This window comes from Rhinatrema bivittatum, chromosome 3, assembly GCF_901001135.1.
Source record: "Rhinatrema bivittatum chromosome 3, aRhiBiv1.1, whole genome shotgun sequence".
Taxonomy (NCBI): domain Eukaryota; kingdom Metazoa; phylum Chordata; class Amphibia; order Gymnophiona; family Rhinatrematidae; genus Rhinatrema; species Rhinatrema bivittatum.
The window spans coordinates 211,841,839-211,864,736 of record NC_042617.1 but is presented as its reverse complement, the minus strand read 5'-3'; the positions used below and the strand labels follow the sequence as shown (position 1 = coordinate 211,864,736).

Below are 22,898 nucleotides of genomic sequence, written 5' to 3'. Positions count from 1 at the left end.
AATTGTTCCAGCTCTTCATTACTGCTGCCATACTGCGCAAGGTAGCAAACCATGTGTATGACTCTCGGGACCGGCCCAGCTGCGGAAAGGATTGACAGCTCTTTCTTGATTCCGTGGGTGGTGGTGCATGGCCATTCTTAGTTGGTGGAGCGATTTGTCTGGTTAATTCCGATAACAATGAAATGAATGAAACAAATAGGGACCTTTTCATTGCGGATGTCACATTCGTTGTAAACAAATGCACATCCCTAACCCTGATGCTAGTAACTTATGTTGGCGAGGATGTGGGGAGATTGGCACCTTTCGACACATGTGGTGGAGCTGTCAAAGTGTCCAGTTTTTCTGGTCTCAGGTCACTCAAACTGTGGCTGATATTTTAGGCTATCCTGCTTTTATCAGGCCTGGTCTAGGACTCCTGAGTAGGTGGATTGGCTCTTCAATACTGGTAAAGAGTAGGTCATTAGTCAGACAGCTGCTGTTAGCTGCTCAATTCACACCTGCTAAATTTTGGAAAGCCAATCCAAATTTAGATTACTGGCATGCCCAAGTCCAGGACATTGCTGATATTGAATGATTATATTTTGATCACATGAATGCTCATTCAAAGTTTTCTGCTTTGTAACCAATACTGTAATCCCTATTCAAGTGTGGGTGTTGACTACTTTCTTGCCTGTGTTCTTTTTGATATGCCTGAGAATATCTGTTATTTGTAATTCCTAAAAGCTGCTTAAATAAAGAGTTAAAAAAAAAAAAAAAGAACTGCCCCTGGTGAGAGGATAAGGAGAAAAAGCACGAATGGGCATGCACGTTTTCAAATCTCCAAAGTTGCAACTTTATGGACATTTCTCATTAAGGAGTCTGTGATCCAGGTTGAACTGGATGAAATTCCCACCCAATCTTTGGTGGATTCAGAGTCTAGCAAAACTCTCATTTGTGAGGATCTAATTCAAAAGAGCAAGTCAACTATAAGAGTTAAGACACACTTACCTGTATACAGGGGGACAAATAGAAGTATTCAACCAGTCAAGTTCTGCTGACGACCCCAGCAGGACAAGCCATTATGGAAGCGGGAGTCCTTTCCGAGCTCCTGCACCTGGTTATTCTATGACACAATTATCCCCAGTTTGCAACCCTTTGAGACCAGTTCATGGATAGCTGAGGCAGTCCACCCAGAGGCGGGACATCCTTGAGGTGACATTGTCCACAGATCGAGATACACTGGTCATAGAGGAGGAGCTGGGAGTTAGCTTGGGCATGGCTGGACACTTGACCTGACAACGCCGAGCAGAGGGGGAGGGTATCCGAGGTAATGTTTAAAAAACTCCCTCGGAACACCTTAAAGGAACGATTACAGCTATCTGGAGCCAACCCAGCAAGGGAATTCCGGGCCAGAGAGAATCCCTGCAGCCTTGGATAAGAAGGCAGAGCTCAGAAGGCTGGGGGGCCCAGAGAGAAGGCAGGAAGCCAGTCAATATAAGAACTGAGTATAATTGATTGTTATGAGACTGCTAAGGTAAGCAGGCTCTACACCTTATTTTGGTTTTGCTTATAAATAGGTTTGTATAGAATCAGCCAGCATTTGGCCTCCTTTTTGTACTCCTATTTCTCAACTTGTGGCCACTCCTGAGCAACCATAGATCTCTACAATATATTATTCAATGCAGAAAATATGATGGAGTATGTTACATTAGTGAAACAAGCCAGAAATTAAAGACAAGAATAAAACTATAGAGAAACACATCATCAACAAGATCAAGACAAAACTTTCATGAGTGAGCATTTTTCAATATCAGACAACTGCATCAATGATCAGGACATTAAAAGGAAATGTCAAAACTATCACAGAATGTAAGACATGAAATTAAATAAACATAAAAGGACAACAGAGACATGAGCTTTCTCACTCAATACCAGACATAATTATACTGTGTACTGTCACCTCATCCGTCACTTTCCCCCTCACACTACCACTGTAGTGTAATCTGTGATTTACAAGTATCTTCAGACTAACATCATCCTTTGCCTTGACCTGCTCATTTTGATTTGATTCGGTGAAGAGAGTGTAACTACTGAAAGCAAGTGAAGTATTAGAATTCAAGTAGACTATTAGCAGTTAGTCTGTTTTATCCAGAGATGTCTGAAAAAAAAACTGGGTATATCCTTAGCAGCTAATATTATTGAGTATACAGATAAAGGAATAGCAGAATCAATAGGATTCTAGGACACTTGGAAGACTGACCTTGATGGATTAATGTATTTACTTAGAATTAAATACCACAAATTGGTTTAGCCTATCTGTAAGTGCAGCCTTATATTAGTTGTACAGTACATTGATATTTACCAGAAAGAGCTATATTAGTTAATCTGACTAGACTGTTCAATCAATGTAAATGATTTTGACAAGGTGTGTATATACAGAAAAAGTGTGATTAACTCCATACATTCCTACATTGTGAGGAATGAATGGTTTAGGGGAATGTTTCTAGCAATTCAGAGCTTTTTATCTCTAACCATATATTAAAATCCCAGATCAGGTGGCCTATCTGAAATTAAATCTGGCTCTGACAAGAGCCACAATGTGGCTCTTGTCAGAATCCTATGAATCTGTGAATTGTCACTGACTTATGACAAGGATATGATGCGACACACATTCCTCATTGGTCACGAATGACACCACCATAGAAATGAACTAACCTTTCCACAAAACTGCAGTATTATTTCCATAACATTCTACTTAATTATTTTTTAGTCTGTTTAATTTACAAGACAGTTTGTCAATGAAGTTACATCTATATATATTTTAATAAAATATGTTGTTTTTGACTTTCCTTACCTACATTTCTCAAACACTGTACTGTGACAGCAAATCCCTTTGTTCGTGGCAGTAGATGATGCTTCAGTTTGGGCAGGCCTTTGGCTTCAGCTATCTGCATGCTGATTTTATGTTTCTTCTCTGTGAATCGTGTACCCTCACAGTGGATCAAAAACTGAAAGCAATACAGAGTATGATTACAAATTATCATGAAAGGGTCAAGTCTCTCATTGGAGGTGGAATTTCTGGAAGCCTGCCTAGGTGTAAAACTTACTGTCAACTACCCATTTTTAGCTTATTTTTAATCATTTAAAGACATTATATGACAATATGTTTCATAAATATTAGTTACTTGTATAAAAAATGTACACCAGTTTGTTCCCTCTAAAGGTCAGGAGTTTATTATCCCACCTTTAAATGTTGCCAGATTCTACTAACAGTCCTGAGCTCTAGACTAAATGGAGGTAATTTTCAAAAGGTATTATACATGTAAATGAGCTTTTGAAAACTGCTATTTTTACATGTGCATCTCCTTTGAAAATGCACTCCATAGGGCTGAATTGTCAAAAGGTTTTTTCACACATAAGAAATTTGCTACAATATATGCTTTTACATGTGTAACTCCTTTGAAATTTACCTCCAACATGTTTACAGAAGTCAGTCTACTCTATGGAACACATTTTCAAATTGCTCAAAAGCATTTTTATACTGAGACAATGAGAATTGCATACAGCACTTTGCAGCAGATATTAGGGAAGTGCAAATTATTTTGGCTGGCTTTTCATGTCCCCTTAGCACATTAACCTTCCTTACAGATGCAGTGCCTTGTATTTCATTCTGGAGTATGAAATCACCTATTGATATATCTCCCTCCTCTCTAATGATCTATATATTGTCAAACAGACGTGAGGCATAGTTAGTTTTCTTTGCATCATAATTCATCACTTAATAATACATGCAAGAAAGCAAATGTTGCTTACCTGTAGCAGGTGTTCTCACAGGATAGCAGGATGTTAGTCCTCACATATGCGTGACATCACAGGATGGAGCCCTGTAAGGAAAACTTTCTGTCAAAGTTTCTATAAAGCTTTGACTGACACTGGCACACTGAGGCACTGAGCATGGTGTCTCCCTCAGTCTCGTCTTATAGCTAAAAACGCAAGCGAAACTAAAATAAAAGTGAAAACGTATACAGACCCAACTCCGCGGGGTGGCGGGTGGGTTTCGTGAGGACTAACATCCTGCTGTCCTGTGAGAACACCTGCTACAGGTAAGCAACATTTGCTTTCTCACAGGACAAGCAGGATGGTAGTCCTCACATATGGGTGAGTACCGAGCTGAGGATGCCTGAGAGTGCACCAAATACACCCAAGACGTGCAAAAGGCACAATGATGGGGGTGGAATTTGGAATGGAGGGCATCCTGAAACCCTTAACGGGTTGGTGGAAGGATGTTGGTGGTTAAACCGAAAAAATAGGAGTAAACGGACTGGCCAAACATGGAGCATGCCGGCTAGTCGTATCTAAGCAATAATGGGCTGCAAAGTTATGGAGAGAGCTCCAGGTTGCAGCTTGATAAATATGTACAAGCAGCACCGGCCGAAGGGAAGCTATTGAGGCTGGGACGGACGCAACAGAGTGTGGTTACACACAGGGAAATGCCTGCTTGTTGGTAGGAAAAGAGATACAGACAGTCAATTAGGAGGAATAGGTCTGTTTGCCCACTGGAACTTGCAGCCTGACTCTTGCCACAGAAGGAAAGAGTTAGGTGGAATTCCTATGGAGTGTAGTGCGATCTAGATAGAATGCAAGTGCACTATTACTGTCCAAGGAGTGGAAAAACCCTCTCGCTTTGGTGAGAGAGGTGTTGGGAAAAATGGGCAGAGTATATTCTGAGTAAGGTGAGATGCAACGTCTACCTTAAGGACATAAAGTTGAATACGTAGAACCACTCCGGCATGGAGGAGCGCAGGGTCGGATGAGTATGTAACAAGGTGTGTAACTCACTGACCCTGTTGGCAGAAGTGACTGTTATGAGGGAAAGAATTTCCCATGCGAAACTATGAAATGAGAGGAATGGAAAGGCTCGAACGGAGAACGAATGAGACTTAGAAGCACGAAATATAGGTTCCATTCCGTGACTAGTGAAAAGAGAGGCGGCTTGATCAGTGGATAATCCATGGTAAGCTGACTCAAAAGGGGTTTACCATTAATTGGGTATCCCCACTCCCAAACGATACACCAATTGAAACAGAGGTGTAGCTATATGAAGGATGTCTGGGGAGCAGTATCCGAGGGAGCAAGAGAAAAGAGTGGTGTAGAAAAAGAAAAAGAGTAATACCCTTTTGTATGCGTCATGTGGTAAATCATGCCATTTTGAATGGTAGGATTTATGTGTGGAAGGTTTTGAGATGCTACCAGTACCTAAGAACATCAGTGAGTCTACGATTTGTGACTGACTGGTGGGAAGGCAAATTGGTTTCTGGTGTGATAGATTGAGAAGTATGGGAAGCATACTGGTCTTGGCCAGGACATGGGTCTGAGGAACAGTGAACCCTGTCCTGGTCCAGCATTAGAAGAGTGCTGGCTATGAGTGGCAGTAGAAGAGACACATTTAAGAGGCCCTTGATGGGAACGCAGTGGAAACATGTGTAGGGAGTAGAATCTGTGCACTGTATGGTTCGATTCGGACGCAGAGGGCAAGTTCGGTTGATCTCAGTGTTAGAAGATTTTTCCCGCTACACATGTAGTCCGAGACCATTCAAGAGGATGGAAATCTACATGGAGAAAGTCTGCTAGTGCGTTCAGTAAATCTCTTAGATAAGTGGCTCGAGGATGCATGGAGTGAGCAAGAGCCAAGGGTAGAGCTGCGCAGCTTCCTTGCAGAGCAGCTAAGAGGTTGTGCGTGCTTGTGTGTTGGAAAGCACATTGTCCCTATGCTGTCTGTCTGATTGCACAAAGATTTGTTGCAGAGGCAGTATTGGAAGGCATAAGGGTATAACTCATGGCTACAAGCTCCAGGAAGTTCATGTGAAACTGTGCCTGGAGTGGAATAGACGCATATTGGGTTGAGAAGATTTTAGGTCAAACTTTACAACCCTGAGTAAATGCGAGCATGAGCAGAATCAGACTAGGTTTTGGTTCTAGATCTGCAATATGGATGAGGGACGAAAGCAGTTGAACAGCTTAGACCAAACTGAGAATGGAAATTCACTGAATCTAACCCATTGCAGTTTTGGATCTATGAGGAAAGTGCATAGTGAAAAACCCCCATGGCCCAACAATGAAGAATTGAGGGGCTGAGGTTATGGAAAATGCGCGCAGGGACATGTAAGAATTTATTAGAATGTCTGCGTGTATGCTGGACAGGAAGGTCATTGTGACTGTGGTGTCCAGAAGTGTTGTATAAGGGTTTTATGGCAGTGACAGTAATCCCAGGTAGTAAATGTATAGTGAGTCATGAAGACATTAGAGCTCCTTGCGTGGACTGACTGTGGTTATGCAGCTGTCCATGTAAGGAAAAGCGTGAATGATGTTGCACTCCATAGAGAAACAGCAGACACCGATAGTGATTAAATGAAATACCCCAGTTGCCGAAGCTGGTGCAACAGGCAGAGCTTGGGATTGTAATTTTGTTGACTCACCATGAGGCACATAGAAAGATTAGAGGTAATGTACTTACTGTGATATGGAAGCATGGTGATGAGAGATACCATGTTACCTGTGCCTTCTGTAGAAAGTTGGTATTTCTGAGGTCCAGGATGGGTGGAGAGTAACTACTTTCTGTTGAAAGAAAGAATAGTGTAATTAAAACTCCCCCACCCCCCTGCGCTTTGTAGCATCTGGGGGAATGTACCGGGAACCTTGGTACAAAGTGGGGTGGCCACTGATATCCAGCCAGTTGGGAGACCAGGAGGTGTCCAACTGGAGGGGCTGATATAATCTGGATATCATGTAATCTCCCACGGAAGCATGAGCGGTAAAGTCTTACCCGCATTTCTGTGAGCTGTACAAGGAGACATCGAGACCTTTCGTCAGGCTTCGAGTTGGACTTGCACTTGAGACAGTATTTGCTGGATCTCGTGTTTAGCAGATCAGCGAATGCATCTGGAACATTGGTTCTGAATTAGGAACCAGAAGCCAGAGTATTAATCAGTACAAAGCCCCGTTGCTGAAAATGGGAGGATATCCTGATGCAATCCCAAAGAAATGATAGAGAGGTTCTTTTGGTATTGTGGCTGGCATAGCGATATGTGATACTAATATGGTTCTTGGAAGGTACATGACCTAAAACTGTTCGAACCATATGGCCCAAATTAGAGAACACATCTCAATGGGAATGCCGCAGAAGCGGGTACTTACCATCTGATGTGGATCGCCGAAGGACGAGCCAGTGAAGATTGCTGGCTCCATGGATTTCAGGAGTCATCGAGGGGTAGCCTGTCGGACGTAGACGTCCGTCTCAACTCTGATGCCTGGTATGGTGGCGCAGGTATAGAGGAGACAGGCTGGGCGTGGCTGGCGCTACCACCGTAATTAGTGGAGGGCCACAAGCCCGCACCGATGTTGATGGGGCAAGCCTCGGGAACAGGGGAGCCATCTTTGGCTCGTGAACCCGGCCCTTGTCGCAGTGGCTTGATGTCTCGTGATGCCAGTGCAGAATTCTTTGGAACTCGTTCCGGTGTTTCTAGAGCACCAAGGACTGCCAGCACTCTGCAGAACAGTGGCGATGGCAGTGGTGATGTTGCTCGGCCCAGGCATTCTCCAGCACTGAGAAGGACAGCACCGATGTGCTGGATGGCATCGGTGGCGGACCATCACTGTGTCAGTGACGATGCATGCCATGGTGCTCGGCCCAGTCTTTCCCCAGTGCCGAGATGGATGCCCTTGCTGTCTTGGATGGCGAGTAATGACGGATTCTCAGCATGCCTGCACTGCTCCTGGCACTATGTAGTGTCATAGGCTAATACGGGGCTTTAATAAGAACCCAAAGCATGGAGCACGTGTTTAGGCGAGGGCATTACGTGGAGGTGCTATGTTGGTATTAACGGTGTCGATGGCGGACGAGCAGCCTCGAGGGTATCGTCAAAAATATATATGAAAAAACGTCGATGACCCGGGCACAGCAATGATGACAGTGACGGAAGCACTGACAGCATCGGTGTAGGTATCTATAGAAACGATGTGGCATCAAATAATCGAAAAAACATCGCTGGCATCGGAAAAATGATACCGGCATCGATGGAGCCGATGACTGCATTGATAGGAACGTCGAAGACACCGAAGTGAACGACGTGGGCGTCTAGGGCATCGATGTATGGAGGCGGGTGCCGACGGCATCAGCAGCATGGCCACAGGCATCGACAGCATGGCCACGGGCGTCGACGGTATCAATGGCACCAACTCGGGCACCAATTTCGTCGATGGCACCAACATGGGCACCGGTGGAATTGATGTTGGCATCGATTGCATCGATGGAATCGACCCTGGCATGGATGCCATTGATGGAAATGACCCTGGCATCGATGGAAGTGCCCTGGGCAACGGTGGCATCGACCCGGGCATGGATGGTACAGACAAGACAAAGGTGTGCATCGATGGCATCCACCCGGGCAATGATGGCACTGATAAAACCCAAGGAAAAATCAGTGCCATGGATGAAAAACATGGATGGCACTGATAGGAACGATGCAGGGACCGATGGCATCAGTGTACCATGGGGGGAGGGGTACCGATGGCATCTAAGAATCCAGGACTGTCTGAAGGGGGTACCGACGGTAGCAATGGGGGCATCGACTGTGCGAGGGTACAGAGGAAATCGAAGGACCTGAAATCGACAAGGGCCCTGGCGGCAATGGAAACCGTGGAAGACCCTGTTCCACTAGCACTAATAACCAGAGTGTCACAGAGGGACACTCGCAGGCTATGTGTGGCTAACTGAAAACATAGGGAGATGTAAGGCCACAGTCGGTTGGCAAGGCAGGGAGGTGACAGGAACCGACCGAAAAAACAGGGCATAGTACTCACCGAGCGTCGAATAAATGTACGCGAAGGGAGACCCATGCAGGGAAAAGTGTTAGAATTTCTCACAGAGCTCCTAACCGCTATGCTTACTGCAGAGCGGAAAAAAGAAGACTGAGGGAGACACCTGTGGTTCACAGGGATAACTGCAGGCTGAGCATGCTCAGTGCACTCAGTGTGCCAGTGTCAGTCAAAGCTTTATAGAAACTTTGACAGAAAGTTTTCCGTACAGGGCTCCATCCTGTGATGTCACTCATATGTGAGGACTACCATCCTGCTTGTCCTGTGAGAATATGGCATAAAATGGGCTCTCCAAAAGTAATTATTTTTGTGCGATTCAAAAGTTTGCTTTGGCACTATTACTTAACGATTTCTGGTCTAGCCTTCTCAATAGAACAAAACTTAAATACATTTAAAGTAGCAGTACTAGCTAGATTCTTCAGAATATCATCTTGCTTGTTTCTTGGCTCTACTGATTCCTTATTTGGTTTTAACCTTGGTGCCTTGTCCTTTCTTTTAGGAGTGGCTAAGTAGGAGCATTCGTAAACTTACAACTACCACCAACTAAATTCAAACATCTCTAGTAGTAGTACAGCTGTTATAAAACATTAATAAAACCTCAGGTACAAACTTAGGGCAGGATTCATCATTCCTCGCGGAATGATGAATCCCACGAAAAAGGGGGCGGGGCGAAGGGGGATGGGCCTGCGAAAGACCGCAGCCGTTTGCACCTCGGTGGTGCGATTTTGCCGGCCGCAGTGAGGCCTGCTGCAACCTTTCACAGCAAATAACGACACTGTAAAAGGTGTAGATTTTACAGTGTCGCTATTTGCTGTGTTCCAGTGGGAACACTGAGAGGAGAGGATCACCTTGCTGGTGGCTGAAAGGAATCAGTAAGTTTTTGCTTGGGACATTGTTTTTTTTAAAAGTATTGGGGCAAAGTTAACTATTTGGGAATATTTAGTGTGTTTTGTGTGTTTGTGCCTTTAATAGTCAGAAAGGCAGTGAATAAACAGGTTACATTGTTTATATTTTTAAATAGTCAGTCAATAAGGTAGCTAGTAAGCAGTAGGTAGTGTGTTTATTTTTAAAAGTCTGCAGAACTGAGTTTTTGTATTTAATACAAACGGAGTTTTTGTATTGGGAAAAAACCCCCCCACAAAAAAAAACAAACAAAAACCCCTCAAAAAGTAGCCAGAAGCTAGAAATAAGCTAGGAGTAGTGTATACCTAAGTAAAAAAGTTGAATAGTTCAGCTCAGTTACTCACCTTGGAAAGGTGTTGAGGTAGTGTGATTGGGTTTGAATAGGGACCAACATTTGTTAATCAAGAGAGCAGTGAGTCACTCTGGCTGACTAACTGAAGTTAGACTGTATTTCCCAACCCTCGCCCATCCCTTAACTTATAGGCAGGTGCCACTTTCACAAAAAAAAGCAACAACCCATCAACAAAAGCTTTATTGAGAATTCGATCAGACCCCTGTAGGCCACTACCAGACACATAGTGAATTCACTAATACATTTAAAGGACGTTAGACACATTCCTACTCCCATAGCAACCTAAACCTTAACTAGGAACTGATCAAAATTGAGATGAAGGCAGCAGTCCAGCAGCAAGAGGGGGACTTCCCAATCTTTTGCATAGAGTGTCACATGTATGATTTTTTACCCACCGGTGAGAAGTTGTACATGTGCATGCGATGCAAAGAGCTCCTGGCTCTCAGAGAACGAGTCCGATCTCTGGAGGCTAGAGTGGCAGACCTGGAGGAGTTGAGGCAGACAGAGAGGTATATAGATGAGACCTTCAGGGACATAGTAGTCAAGTCCCAACGTCAGACTGGTAGCCCTGGTGCTGCCTTGGAGGAAGAAGGTCTCATGATGGGAGAGCACCAACCAGGTGCAGCAAGAAAGGATCCTGTAGCAAGGACCTGCTCTCCAGGTGATGCATTGTCCTTTCGCACTGAGGATATCTTCCCAAGGCCTACTGCCCAGGAGGGAAGGGTTAGGTCAGCCGTCATAGTTGGTGATTTGATTATTAGGAATGTAGATAGCTGGGTGGCTGGTGGGCGTGAAAATCGCCTGGTAACATGCCTACCTGGTGCGAAGGTGGCGGACCTCACGTGTCACCTAGATAGGATTTTAGACAGTGCTGGGGAGGAGCCGGCTGTCGTAGTACATGTGGGCACCAATGACATAGGAAAATGTGGGAGGGAGGTTCAGGAAGCCAAATTTAGGCTCTTAGGTAAGAACATAAGAAAATGCCATACTGGGTCAGACCAAGGGTCCATTAGGCCAGCATCCTGTTTCCAACAGTGGCCAATCCAGACCATAAGAACCTGGCAAGTACCCAAAAACTAAGTCTATTCCATGTAACCATTGCTAATGGCAGTGGCTATTCTCTAAGTGAACTTAATAGCAGGTAATGGACTTCTCCTCCAAGAACTTATCCAATCCTTTTTTAAACACAGCTATACTAACTGCACTAACCACATCCTCTGGCAACAAATTCCAGAGTTTAATTGTGCGTTGAGTAAAAAAAGAACTTTCTCCGATTAGTTTTAAATGTGCCCCATGCTAACTTCATGGAGTGCCCCCTAGTCTTTCCACTATCCAAAAGAGTAAATAACCGATTCACATCTACCCGTTCTAGACCTCTCATGATTTTAAACACCTCTATCATATCCCCCCCTCAGTCGTCTCTTCTCCAAGCTGAAAAGTCCTAACCTCTTTAGTCTTTCCTCATAGGGGAGTTGTTCCATTCCATCATTTTGGTAGCCCTTCTCTGTACCTTCTCCATCGCAGATGGAAAGCTTAAATCCAAAACCTCCAGGGTAGCATTCTCTGAAATGCTCCCTGTTCCACACGCAGGTCACCAGAGGTAGGCATAGCTCCGGAGTCTCAATGCGTGGATGAGACGATGGTGCAAGGAAGAGGGATTCAGTTTTGTTAGGAACTGGGGAACCTTTTGGGGAAGGGGGGAGTCTCTTCCGAAGGGATGGGCTCCACCTTAACCAGGGTGGAACCAGACTGCTGTCGCTAACCTTTAAAAAGGAGATAGAGCAGCTTTTAAACTAGAACAAAGGGGAAACCCGACAGTCGCTCAGCAGCACATGGTTTGGAGAGAGGTATCTTCAAAGGATACTAATAATGCTTTAGAATTAGGGCATCCCAACAGTGTGGTTCCAATAATTAGAAAAATAGTCCAAGTGCCTGTAACTAAAAACACACCTGAGCTAAAAAATTCTAACTTATCCCTATCAATTAAAAAGCAGAATGAAAATACAAACAAAAAACAAAGTTTGAAATGTCTGTATGCTAATGCCAGAAGTCTAAGAAGTAAGATGGGAGAATTAGAATGAATAGCAGTGAATGATGACATAGCCTTAATTGGCATCTCAGAGACATGGTGGAAAGAGGATAACCAATGGGACAGTGCTATACCGGGGTACAAATTATATCGCAATGACAGAGAGGAGCACCCGGGAGGAGGTGTGGTGCTTTATGTCTGGGATGGCATAGAGTCCAAAAGGGTAAACATCCTGCATGAGACTAAATACAAAATTTGAATCTTTATGGGTAGAAATCCGTTGTGTGTCGGGGAAGACTATAGTGATAGGGGTATACTACCGTCCACCTGGTCAAGATGGTGAGACGGACAGTGAAATGGTAAGAGAAATTAGGGAAGCTAACCAAATTGGTAGTGCAGTAATAATGGGAGACTTCAGTTACCAAAAACAACAGAAGCAACCTTGCACATAAGCAAGTATCCACATAAACAGGTGCAGGAAAGACAATAAGGTCCCATTCAAAATTTCACCATGTATTTATTATATGTCCAAAAAGATCACAGTTCGTTCAAAACGGCAACTCCTTCAAGCAAACAAAAAGATTTTTTATAAATCTGTCCCCCGACACGGTCCGTGTTTCGTGTTAACTGCATCAGGAGGGACCACAAAATTATAATCTAAAATAAAATAAATTAAATATATCAGGAATGGAAACAAATAGGCTGCAAACAAATATAACATAGCTATTACATACCTCAGTAGTGGTTTCACAGGAGCGCAAGCGCCTTATCAAATTGACAGCCATTTAAAGGGGAAAAAAGGCGCGAAAGGTCTACCCTCTCGCGAGATGCTGGAACAGCGAATGCGCACAGCAACACACATGTGGAATTATTAGGTATTTAGTAGAATTGGTACCATTCTATCTCCTTGTTAAGGCCGTTCGGAAGGACCGTATCAAGCGTAAAAATCCAGCGCTGCTCCCTCCGACCGAGTATCCCGGAGAAATCACCCCCCCGTGGGGGGCGGGCGACCACCTCCAGGACCAGGAAGGAGAGAGCATCGATAGAATGACCCTCCTGGGACCAGTGTGATACCAGGGGCTCATCCATCCTCAATAATCTGATATTACTGCAGTGCTCAATGATCCTTGTCTTGATCATACGCGAGGTTTTGCCCACGTATAATAAAGAACAAGGACATTTCACCACGTAGATCACTCCTCTAGTAGTACAATCAGTGTTGAAAAGCATTTTGAACACACGTCCGGTCTTGGGGTGTATAAACTCTGTAACAGATTCAGTGTGTCGGCACATAGAACAGTGACCACAGGGGGAATGTTGACCACTCATGCCCGGTCGTGAGTCATTCGAGCGGCTCGCCGTGTGAACTAGCCTGTCCCGAAGATTATTCCCTCTCTTAAAGGTAAACCGCAGTGAACCATGCATTAATGTATTAAGGGACAAGGCTGCCCAATGTCTCTTGATCATATTTACAATGGTCCTACCAACCACAGAGAAAGGAAGAATACAATTCAGTGATGAATCTTCAGTGACCGTTCGCTGTTCCAGCATCTCGCGAGAGGGTAGACCTTTCGCGCCTTTTTTCCCCTTTAAATGGCTGTCAATTTGATAAGGCGCTTGCGCTCCTGTGAAACCACTACTGAGGTATGTAATAGCTATGTTATATTTGTTTGCAGCCTATTTGTTTCCATTCCTGATATATTTAATTTATTTTATTTTAGATTATAATTTTGTGGTCCCTCCAGATGCAGTTAACACGAAACACGGACCGTGTCGGGGGACAGATTTATAAAAAATCTTTTTGTTTGCTTGAAGGAGTTGCCGTTTTGAACGAACTGTGATCTTTTTGGACATATAATAAATACATGGTGAAATTTTGAATGGGACCTTATTGTCTTTCCTGCACCTGTTTATGTGGAGACTTCAGTTACCCCAATATTGACTGGGTAAATGTATCATTGGGACACGCTAGAGAGATAACGTTCCTGGATGGAATAAATGATAGCTTTATGGAGCAACTGGTTCAGGAACTGACGAGAGAGGGAGCAATTTTAGATCTAATTCTCAGTGAAGCACAGGACTTGGTGAGAGAGGTAACGGTGGTGGGGCCGCTTGGCAATAGTGATCATAATATGATCAAATTTGATTTAATGACTGGAAGAGGAACAGTGTGCAAATCCAAGGCTCTCGTGCTAAACTTACAAAAGGGAAACTTTGATAAAATGAGAAAAATTGTTAGAAAAAAACTGAAAGGATCAGCTACAAAAGTAAAAAATATCCAAGAGGCGTGGTCATTGTTAAAAAATACCATTCTAGAAGCACAGTCTAGATGTATTCCACACATTAAGAAAGGTGGAAAGAAGGCAAAATGATTACCGGCATGGTTAAAAGGGGAGGTAAAAGAAGCTATTTTAGCCAAAAGATCTTAATTCAAAAATTGGAAGAAGGCACCAAAGGAAGAAAATAGGATAAAGCATAAACGTTGGCAAGTTAAATGTAAGACATTGATAAGACAGGCTAAGAGAGAATTTGAAAAGAAGTTGCCTGTAGAGGCAAAAACTCACAGTAAAAACTTTTTAAAATATATCCGAAGCAGAAAGCCTGTGAGGGAGTCATTTGGACCGTTAGATGATCGAGGGGTTAAAGGGGCACTTAGAGAAGATAAGGCCATCACAGAAAGATTAAATGATTTCTTTGCTTCGGTGTTTACTGAAGAGGATGTTGGGGAGGTACCCGTAATCGAGAAGGTTTTCATGGGTAATGATTCAGATGGACTGAATCAAATCACGGTGAACCTAGAAGATGTGGTAGGCCTGATTGACAAACTGAAGAGTAGTAAATCACCTGGACCGGATGGTATACACCCCAGAGTTCTGAAGGAACTAAAAAATGAAATTTCAGACCTATTAGTAAAAATTTGTAACCTATCATTAAAATCATCCATTGTACCTGAAGACTGGAGGATAGCAAATGTAACCCCAATATTTAAAAAGGGCTCAGGGGTGATCCGGGAAACTACAGACCGGTTAGCCTGACTTCAGTGCCAGGGAAAATAGTGGAAAGTGTTCTAAACATCAAAATCACAGAACATATAGAAAGACAAGGTTTAATGAAACAAAGTCAGCATGGCATTACCCAAGGCAAGTCTTGCCTCACAAATCTTCTTCATTTTTTTGAAGGAGTTAATAAACATGTGGATAAAGGTAAACCGGTAGATGTAGTATACTTGGATTTTCAGAAGGCGTTTGACAAAGTTCCTCATGAGAAACTTCTAGGAAAAGTAAAAAGTCATGGGATAGGTGGCGATGTCCTTTCGTGGATTGCAAACTGGCTAAAAGACAGGAAACAGAGAGTAGGATTAAATGGACAATTTTCTCAGTGGAAGGGAGTGGACAGTAGAGTGCCTCAGGGATCTGTATTGGGACCCTTACTTTTCAATATATTTATAAATGATCTGGAAAGAAATACGACGAGTGAGATAATTAAATTTGCAGATGACACAAAATTGTTCAGAGTACTTAAATCACAAGCAGATTGTGATAAATTGCAGGAAGACCTTGTGAGGCTAGAAAATTGGGCATCCAAATGGCAGATGAAATTTAATGTGGATAAGTGCAAGGTGATGCATATAGGGAAAAATAACCCATGCTATAATTACTCAATGTTGGGTTCCATATTAGGTGCTACAACCCAAGAAAGAGATCTAGGTGTCATAGTGGATAACACATTGAAATCGTTGGTTCAGTGTGCTGCAGCAGTCAAAAAAGCAAACAGAATGTTGGGAATTATTAGAAAGGGAATGGTGAATAAAACGGAAAATGTCATAATGCCTCTGTATCGCTCCATGGTGAGACCAAACCTTGAATACTGTGTACAATTCTGGTCGCCGCATCTCAAAAAAGATATAATTGTGATGGAGAAGGTACAGAGAAGGGCTACCAAAATGATAAGGGGAATGGAACAGCTCCCCTATGAGGAAAGACTAAAGAGGTTAGGACTTTTCAGCTTGGAGAAGAGATGGCTGAGGGGGGATATGATAGAGGTGTTTAAAATCATGAGAGGTCTAGAACGGGTAGATGTGAATCGGTTATTTACTCTTTCAGATAATAGAAAGACTAGGGGGCCCTCCATGAAGTTAGCATGGGGCACATATAAAACTAATCGGAGAAAGTTCTTTTTTACTCAACGCACAATTACTCTGGAATTTGTTGCCAGAGGATGTGGTTAGTGCAGTTAGTATAGCTGTGTTTAAAAAAGGATTGGATAAGTTCTTGGAGAAGTCCATTACCTGCTATTAAGTTCACTTAGAGAATAGCCACTGCCATTAGGAATGGTAACATGGAATAGACTTAGCTTTTGGGTACTTGCCAGGTTCTTATGGCCTGGATTGGCCACTGTTGGAAACAGGATGCTGGGCTTGATGGACCCTTGGTCTGACCCAGTATGGCATTTTCTTATGTTCTTATGTTCTTAGCTATTCGCCGCGCTACTGCCAGCGATAATTTTCCTCACATTATCGCCGGCAGTGGGGCCGCAGCAGACTCCTCCACCTCCCTACCAGACTCCTCCCCTCCAGGTAATTTAAATCCTAATGCCCGCGATAAACCTTTAGTAAATAATCCCCTTAGACTGTGAGTCCTCTGGGGACAGGGAAATACCTCCAGTACTTGAATATAACTCACCTTGAGCTAACAATGAAAAGGCATGAGCAAAACAAACAAAATAACAACTTACAGTTCTGCACCATTGTTATTATGGGCTAAACAGTTCATATTTTCCTTCTTTTTTTTTACTATATAAAGGGAAAATGAGGGAAGGTTGTGGTCACTGAAGTGAGATAAAAGAGGTTTTGTTCTTCACTTAAAAACTCCACAGTATTTAGGAGATGTTCTTTTATTAATGTTAATGATAAATATTAACTACATTGGATGACTTTTTAGAAATTTCCTGAAATACACGGGCGGATTTCAAAAGCCCTGCTCGCGTAAATCCGCCTGGATTTACGCGAGCAGGGCCTTGCGCACCGGTGCGCCTATTTTCCATAGGCCGCCGGCGCGCGCAGAGCCCCGGGACGCGCGTAGGTCCCGGGGTTTTTGGAAGGGGGCGTGTCGGGGGGGGGTGGGACCTGATGACGCAGCGTTTCGGGGGCGGGATCGGGGGCGTGGTTTCGGCCCGGGGCGTTTCGGGGGCGTGGCCGCGTCCTCCGGAACCGCCCCCGGGTCAAGTCTCGGCGCGCCAGCAGCTCGCTGGCGCGCGTGGATTTACGTCTCCCTCCGGGAGGCGTAAATCCATGGATAAAGGTAGGGGGGTTTAGATAGGGCCGGGGGTGTGGGTTAGGTAGGGGAAGGGAGGGGAAGGTGAGGGGAGGGCGAAAGAAAGTTCTCTCCGAGGCCGCTCCGATTTCGGAGCGGCCTCGGAGGAAACGGAGACAGGCTGCGCGGCTCGGCGCACGCGCCGGCTGCCAAAAATCGGCAGCCTTGCGCGCGCCGATCCAGGATTATAGAAGATACGCGCGGCTACGTGCGTATATTCTATAATCTTATAAAATCCAGCGTACTTTTGTTTGCGCCTGGTGCGCAAACAAAAGTACGCGAACGCGCTTTTTAAAAAAATCTACCCCACAGTGTATTATGGACAGTTCAGCCACTCTCCTCCATTTCAAAATGTCTCCTTTTGCAGTAGCAATTTCCTGAAAAAGAAAAAAGGTACAGGGTTGGGGACAGCAGCAGCCTCCACTTTCCACTCTGGCTGTATTGGGGAAAAGGAAGCAATATACCACTGTTCCAAAAGGTTCCGGGTCAGTGACCTGGCTGAGTATCATCACGACATTTTTATTACATGCTGGCACTGGAAAATGTTCACCTAACAAATTTTTGTGATTGTTGTATTCTGTACACATAAAAGTTGCACAACATTATTGCCAGCTCATGCAATAGTATTGAGTTTAAAACCCAGAGCTTGGCAGGCGAGCATCCTTTTCAGTATTTCTTGTCTGTTTGTACCAGCCAGATGTATGAGTGCATAGGTTTTATCATCTCTACCTACCCAAAAGTTTTCAGGATAATCTCTGAGATTGTTCAAGCCTTGAATCACTGTTTTACGATCCTCTTCCCATTTCCGTTTGCAGAAGACAATCTCCAGAAAATACCACATCCAGCCAATAAGGGGAACATAAGACAGCTCTTTCTTTGCTAAAACCTTAGAGCTCTACAAAAAAGAAAATAAATGGCAGCCAAAATAGAAATGCATGATTGCAATAAGAAATTATCAACCTTTAGCCTTGGCTACTTACCATCTAGCAACCAGGGATAAATTCACCAAAAATTCTGTCAGAAAGTTATTTGTTGACTATGCTGAATAAAAATATTAAAAAAACAAATTGGAAGCCGATCCAAGATTGCTGTGTAGCACAAAAAAAAAGGAAGGAGATCAGTGTGTAAAAAAGGACCTTTATTAAAAAACTTGCCCAACTCTGGCCGAGTTTTGCTCATAATCGGAGCTGCCTCTGGGGCTACTGTGTAGGAGCTCTTTTGGAAAAAACGGCTTCAGTCAATGATCAGCATGGTATACATATAGGGGTAGATTTTAAAACCTTGCGCGAGCGTGTACTTTTGTTCGCATAGCCGCGCGTATCTTATAAAATCTGGGGTCGGCGCGCGCAAGGGGGTGCACATTTGTGCAACCTGCGCGTGCCGAGCCCAGCGCGCGCTGCCTGTTCCCTCCGAGGCCGCTCCGATTTCGGAGCGGCCTCGGAGGGAACTTTCTTTCGCCCTCCCCCCACCTTCCCCTCCCTTCCCCTACCTAACCCCCCCCCTTACCTTTGTCGGCAAAGTTACGCCTGCTGAAAGCAGGCGTAACTTTGCACGCGTCGCTGGCAGCCCTGCTCCGTCCTCCGGTCCCAGGGGCGTGGTCCGGAGGCCTCGACCACGCCCCCGGGCTGGCGCCACGCCCCCGGACCCGCCCCCGAAACGCCACATCGTTTCGGGGACACCCCCGGACACGCCCCCTCCCGCCCCTTTTCAAAAGCCCCGGGACTTACGCGCGTCCCGGGGCTTTACGCGCACCGGCGGCCTATGCAAAAAAGAGCCCTGCGCGCGTAAATCCTGAAGGATTTATGCGCGCGGCCCTTTTAAAATCCGCCCCATAGTTTTTTAGGGTATTCTTGTCACCGCATCTGCTATAAATTCCGGACACACCCGTCTTAAGATTTTCAAATATTTCCAATTAACTATACAGCTTTATTCAGAACTTAAAACAATGTCCAGTAGTGTATGTTGAATCATTGTGACAAATAAAATCTCAATATTGAGAGGAAGCCTCATTTAAAAAAGAGCGGTTGTTCTGGATTCCAGCGAAAAAGCTGCAGCGCTTATTGGTGTGTAATAGTGACTTTGGCAAAAGTCAATGATCAGCATGGCATACAAAAGTCACTATTACACTAAAATACGCGCTGCAGCTTGTTCGCCGGAATCTAGAACAACCGCTCTTTTTGAAATGAGACTTCCTCTCAATATTGAGATTTAGGCCTGGATTTACTATCGGCGCACAGCTTACTGAATTCCGTGGTAACGGGGGGCGGAGGGGTGAAGTTGGGTGTGGGCCTGTGAAAGCCGGCAGTGATCGCACCACCACGGTGTTATCGCTGCTGGCTTTCACACCCAATAGCACCACTGTGAAAGGTGATGCTACTGGGCATGCTACTGGCGGCGATAACGGGTCTTACCTTATCGCCACCAGCAAAGTTACCACCGTGTCCGCCCCAACGCCGCCCCAACTCCTCCTCTTCTGGTCCCAACTCCGCCCCTATCAAGCTGTTGCGTGCGAAAAGTCCCTTTTCGCGTGCGATACAGATAGAAAATGACCCCCTTAATTTGTCACAATGATTCAACATACACTACTGGACATTGTTTTAAGTTCTGAATAAAGCTGTTCAGTTAATTGGAAATATTTGAAAATCTTAAGACGGGTGCGTCCGCGGAATTTATAGCAGATGCGGTGACAAGAATACTCTAAAAAACTATATGTATACCATGCTGATCCTTGACTGAAGCCATTTTTTCCAAAAGTTCTCCTACACAGTAGCCTCTGAGGCAGCTCAGACTGTGAGCGGAACTCAGCCAGAGTCGGGCAAGTTTTAATAAGGTCCTTTTTTACACACCTCATTCCTTTTAAAAATATTCATATCCTATGTGTAAAAAATTAAGCATAGAGGCCCAAAGCAAAATTGAATAAACTTCCTTTATAAGTCTTTTTATATCAGCCACCACTTCGAACTATGCAATGTGAATATGCATGAGCCTCATTATTCTCTTTTTTCGATATTCAGATTGACTCTCCTAACATAATCAACATCTGATATTGGATGGAGTAAGCCATCTGAGAATGATCCTGACTAGATATCAGCTCAGACTAAGATCAAAAAGTAAAAAAAAAAATATTTGCCCACACTTTAGTCACCATAGTGTCTCATTTAAATATGCTACAAATTGTTTATACTGTGCCAAGTCTATTAGATTCAATGAGGAAAAGTCAAATTAAAAGAAAAGTAAAATTATCACTCTAGTAATGAAAAAAACAGTATAATTGGAAAAATAGTTAAAGAATGCTATGCAGGCATCTGCAGTCATATGTCTGCAGAAATAAAACAAATGAAACTAGAATGTCCCATCCTTGTTGTATACTTTGGGGGTCTATGTACTAAAATGTACAGGTAAAGTGGTCTTAGCACAACAAATATAGATATGCTAAAATATAATGCATATCATTAACTTGGCTGAGAACCCAATGAGGCTAAGCTATCATTTGTGGGGTTATGACCAAATGCTTCAAAGTCAGAATTCCTCCCTAAATTGAATAATATTGCAGTACCACAGCCTCAGCTATCCTGAGATAAATCAGCTGACTGGCTGGTTAGTAGAGCCACTCATCTCAGGACTAGGACATAAGGGGGTCATCTCCCTCACAGTGTACCATACATTAATGGAGAACCTAGTATTAAATTATTTGTAGATGACCTGATTATTTTCGTAAACTGAAATTAAAATGGTCTATACACAAACATATACTAAAAGGTTTTATCATGCATGCTGTTAAAAATGTAATGTGCATGCTACACCACCACTTTCTGTGAGGCACTAAATTTGAAGACATATGTAGAAAACATTTGCTCCCAGAAGATGTACTTGGTATTAGCCCGAATGTTAACCCCAAAACATACAGAAGGTCAATATTTTAAAAAGTAGGATATGTGATCCCAGATATTCAATGAGAAACATCCTGCTGAATATATTTGGATTAAAATTATCCAGCTACCTTTAAACCTAACTGGCGATCTTTTGAATAAAGCCAGCTAGGTTAAATTATCTGGCCTCATATGGCTGGATAACTAGACATAACTGGCTATATTCAATAATCTAGCCGATTAAATGGTAACGAGCAGTGTAAACCAAATAAAATAGAAATGAAAGTGTGTGTATCATGGACCTGATGCCCTATTCTCACCCTCCCCTACTCAATGAAAACAAAAGTGGGCTGCTGAGCCACCAGAAAGAGAGCCTTCTCGGTAGCCGGTCCTATTCTTTGGAATACACTCCCAAATCCTCTCCGGTCAATTTCAAACTCTTCTCATTTCAAAAAATCACTCAAAACTCATTTGTTTCAACTCGCATTTAAAACACTTACACAAGATCAAACATAACATTCATCATACTCTATCGACTCATTTATAACCCCTACTCATTCTACTCTCCCTCTTCCACCCCCCTCCTTTCCCTCCCTCCCCTGTTAGCTACATCATCAATTTTCCATCTCATGCCCCCCTCTCCCCCCATCTCCCCTCCCACAGCAATAGTAAGTCCCATGGCAACAATTTTTGTTTCATTTTTTTGAGTAAATAATTGATTTATTTTAAGCTAGAACTCGTTCTAGCTATTAGTTAATTTTATGTATATTTTAAATTTAATATGACTGATTGTTCTTTTAGAAAATCTTTATTTTACCTAATGTAAACCGTTTTGACAAAATTTATTTTTATAAAGTAGTATATAAATACTTTTTAAATAAAATAAATAAATAAATAAAGCCCTGCCCCCAAACATTTTAAAGTATTCAATACAAAACTAATTTTGAGCGCTGGCCTCTCACCCCCCTCCATGAAAACAAAATTTGGCTACCAGTCCAAGCTTCCATCCCCCAAACCCCTTGAAATATTCAATGCAAAACAAATTTCGAAGGGTCAGCACTAGTTTTCTTCCCACTCTCCAGGTCAGAATAAATTAAGAATCAACGAGCCCTCCTGTGCCTCTAAACCCGACCCAAAGCAGGAAGTGCCAGTAAAGCACGATCCCCACTGAAGACTGCCATTTGAAAAGGTACTGGCAAAACAGGAGGATTAGGGGCTCATTGGGGATAAATTTATTCTAAATTGGGGAGCAAGAAGGAGGCTGATTTATTTATTTATTTATTTATTTATTTTATTTATGGATTCTGATGCTGACCCTTCAAAATTTGTTTTATATTGAATACTTCAAAGGGTTTGGGGGTTAGGGGCTTAGACTGGCAGCCCAATTTTGTTTTCATTGGGGGGTCGGTCAGGGCCTTCTGTCTCCTTAGGCCTAGCTCTGTGACCTACTCAGGCCTAACCTTGCTTAGTGGCCTTTGGGCCTTCAATCTTGTTGCCTTCAGGATTCTGTGTTCTCTGTTGTCCGTTTCCAATCTTGTCTACCTTATCTCAGTCCTGCCCTAATCTGCCTTGTCTCATTC

The 22,898-nt window shown here is 43.6% G+C and overlaps 1 protein-coding gene across 13 annotated transcripts in view; it reads right to left on the bottom strand.

Annotated features, from left to right (window-relative positions):
- The window catches only part of AGPAT4 (1-acylglycerol-3-phosphate O-acyltransferase 4), a 502,489-nt gene that overhangs the window by 192,681 nt on the left and 286,910 nt on the right, over positions 1-22,898 (bottom strand). For 12 of the 13 annotated variants that reach the window (XM_029594136.1, XM_029594144.1, XM_029594139.1 and 9 more), the window contains 2 exons: positions 18,183-18,344; positions 2,834-2,987 (listed from right to left, as the gene is read on the bottom strand). In XM_029594136.1, coding sequence (XP_029449996.1) covers positions 2,834-2,987; positions 18,183-18,344 — 316 coding nt within the window. The remainder of the gene's footprint in view (positions 1-2,833; positions 2,988-18,182; positions 18,345-22,898) is intronic. The other variant, XM_029594145.1, reaches the window with a different exon arrangement.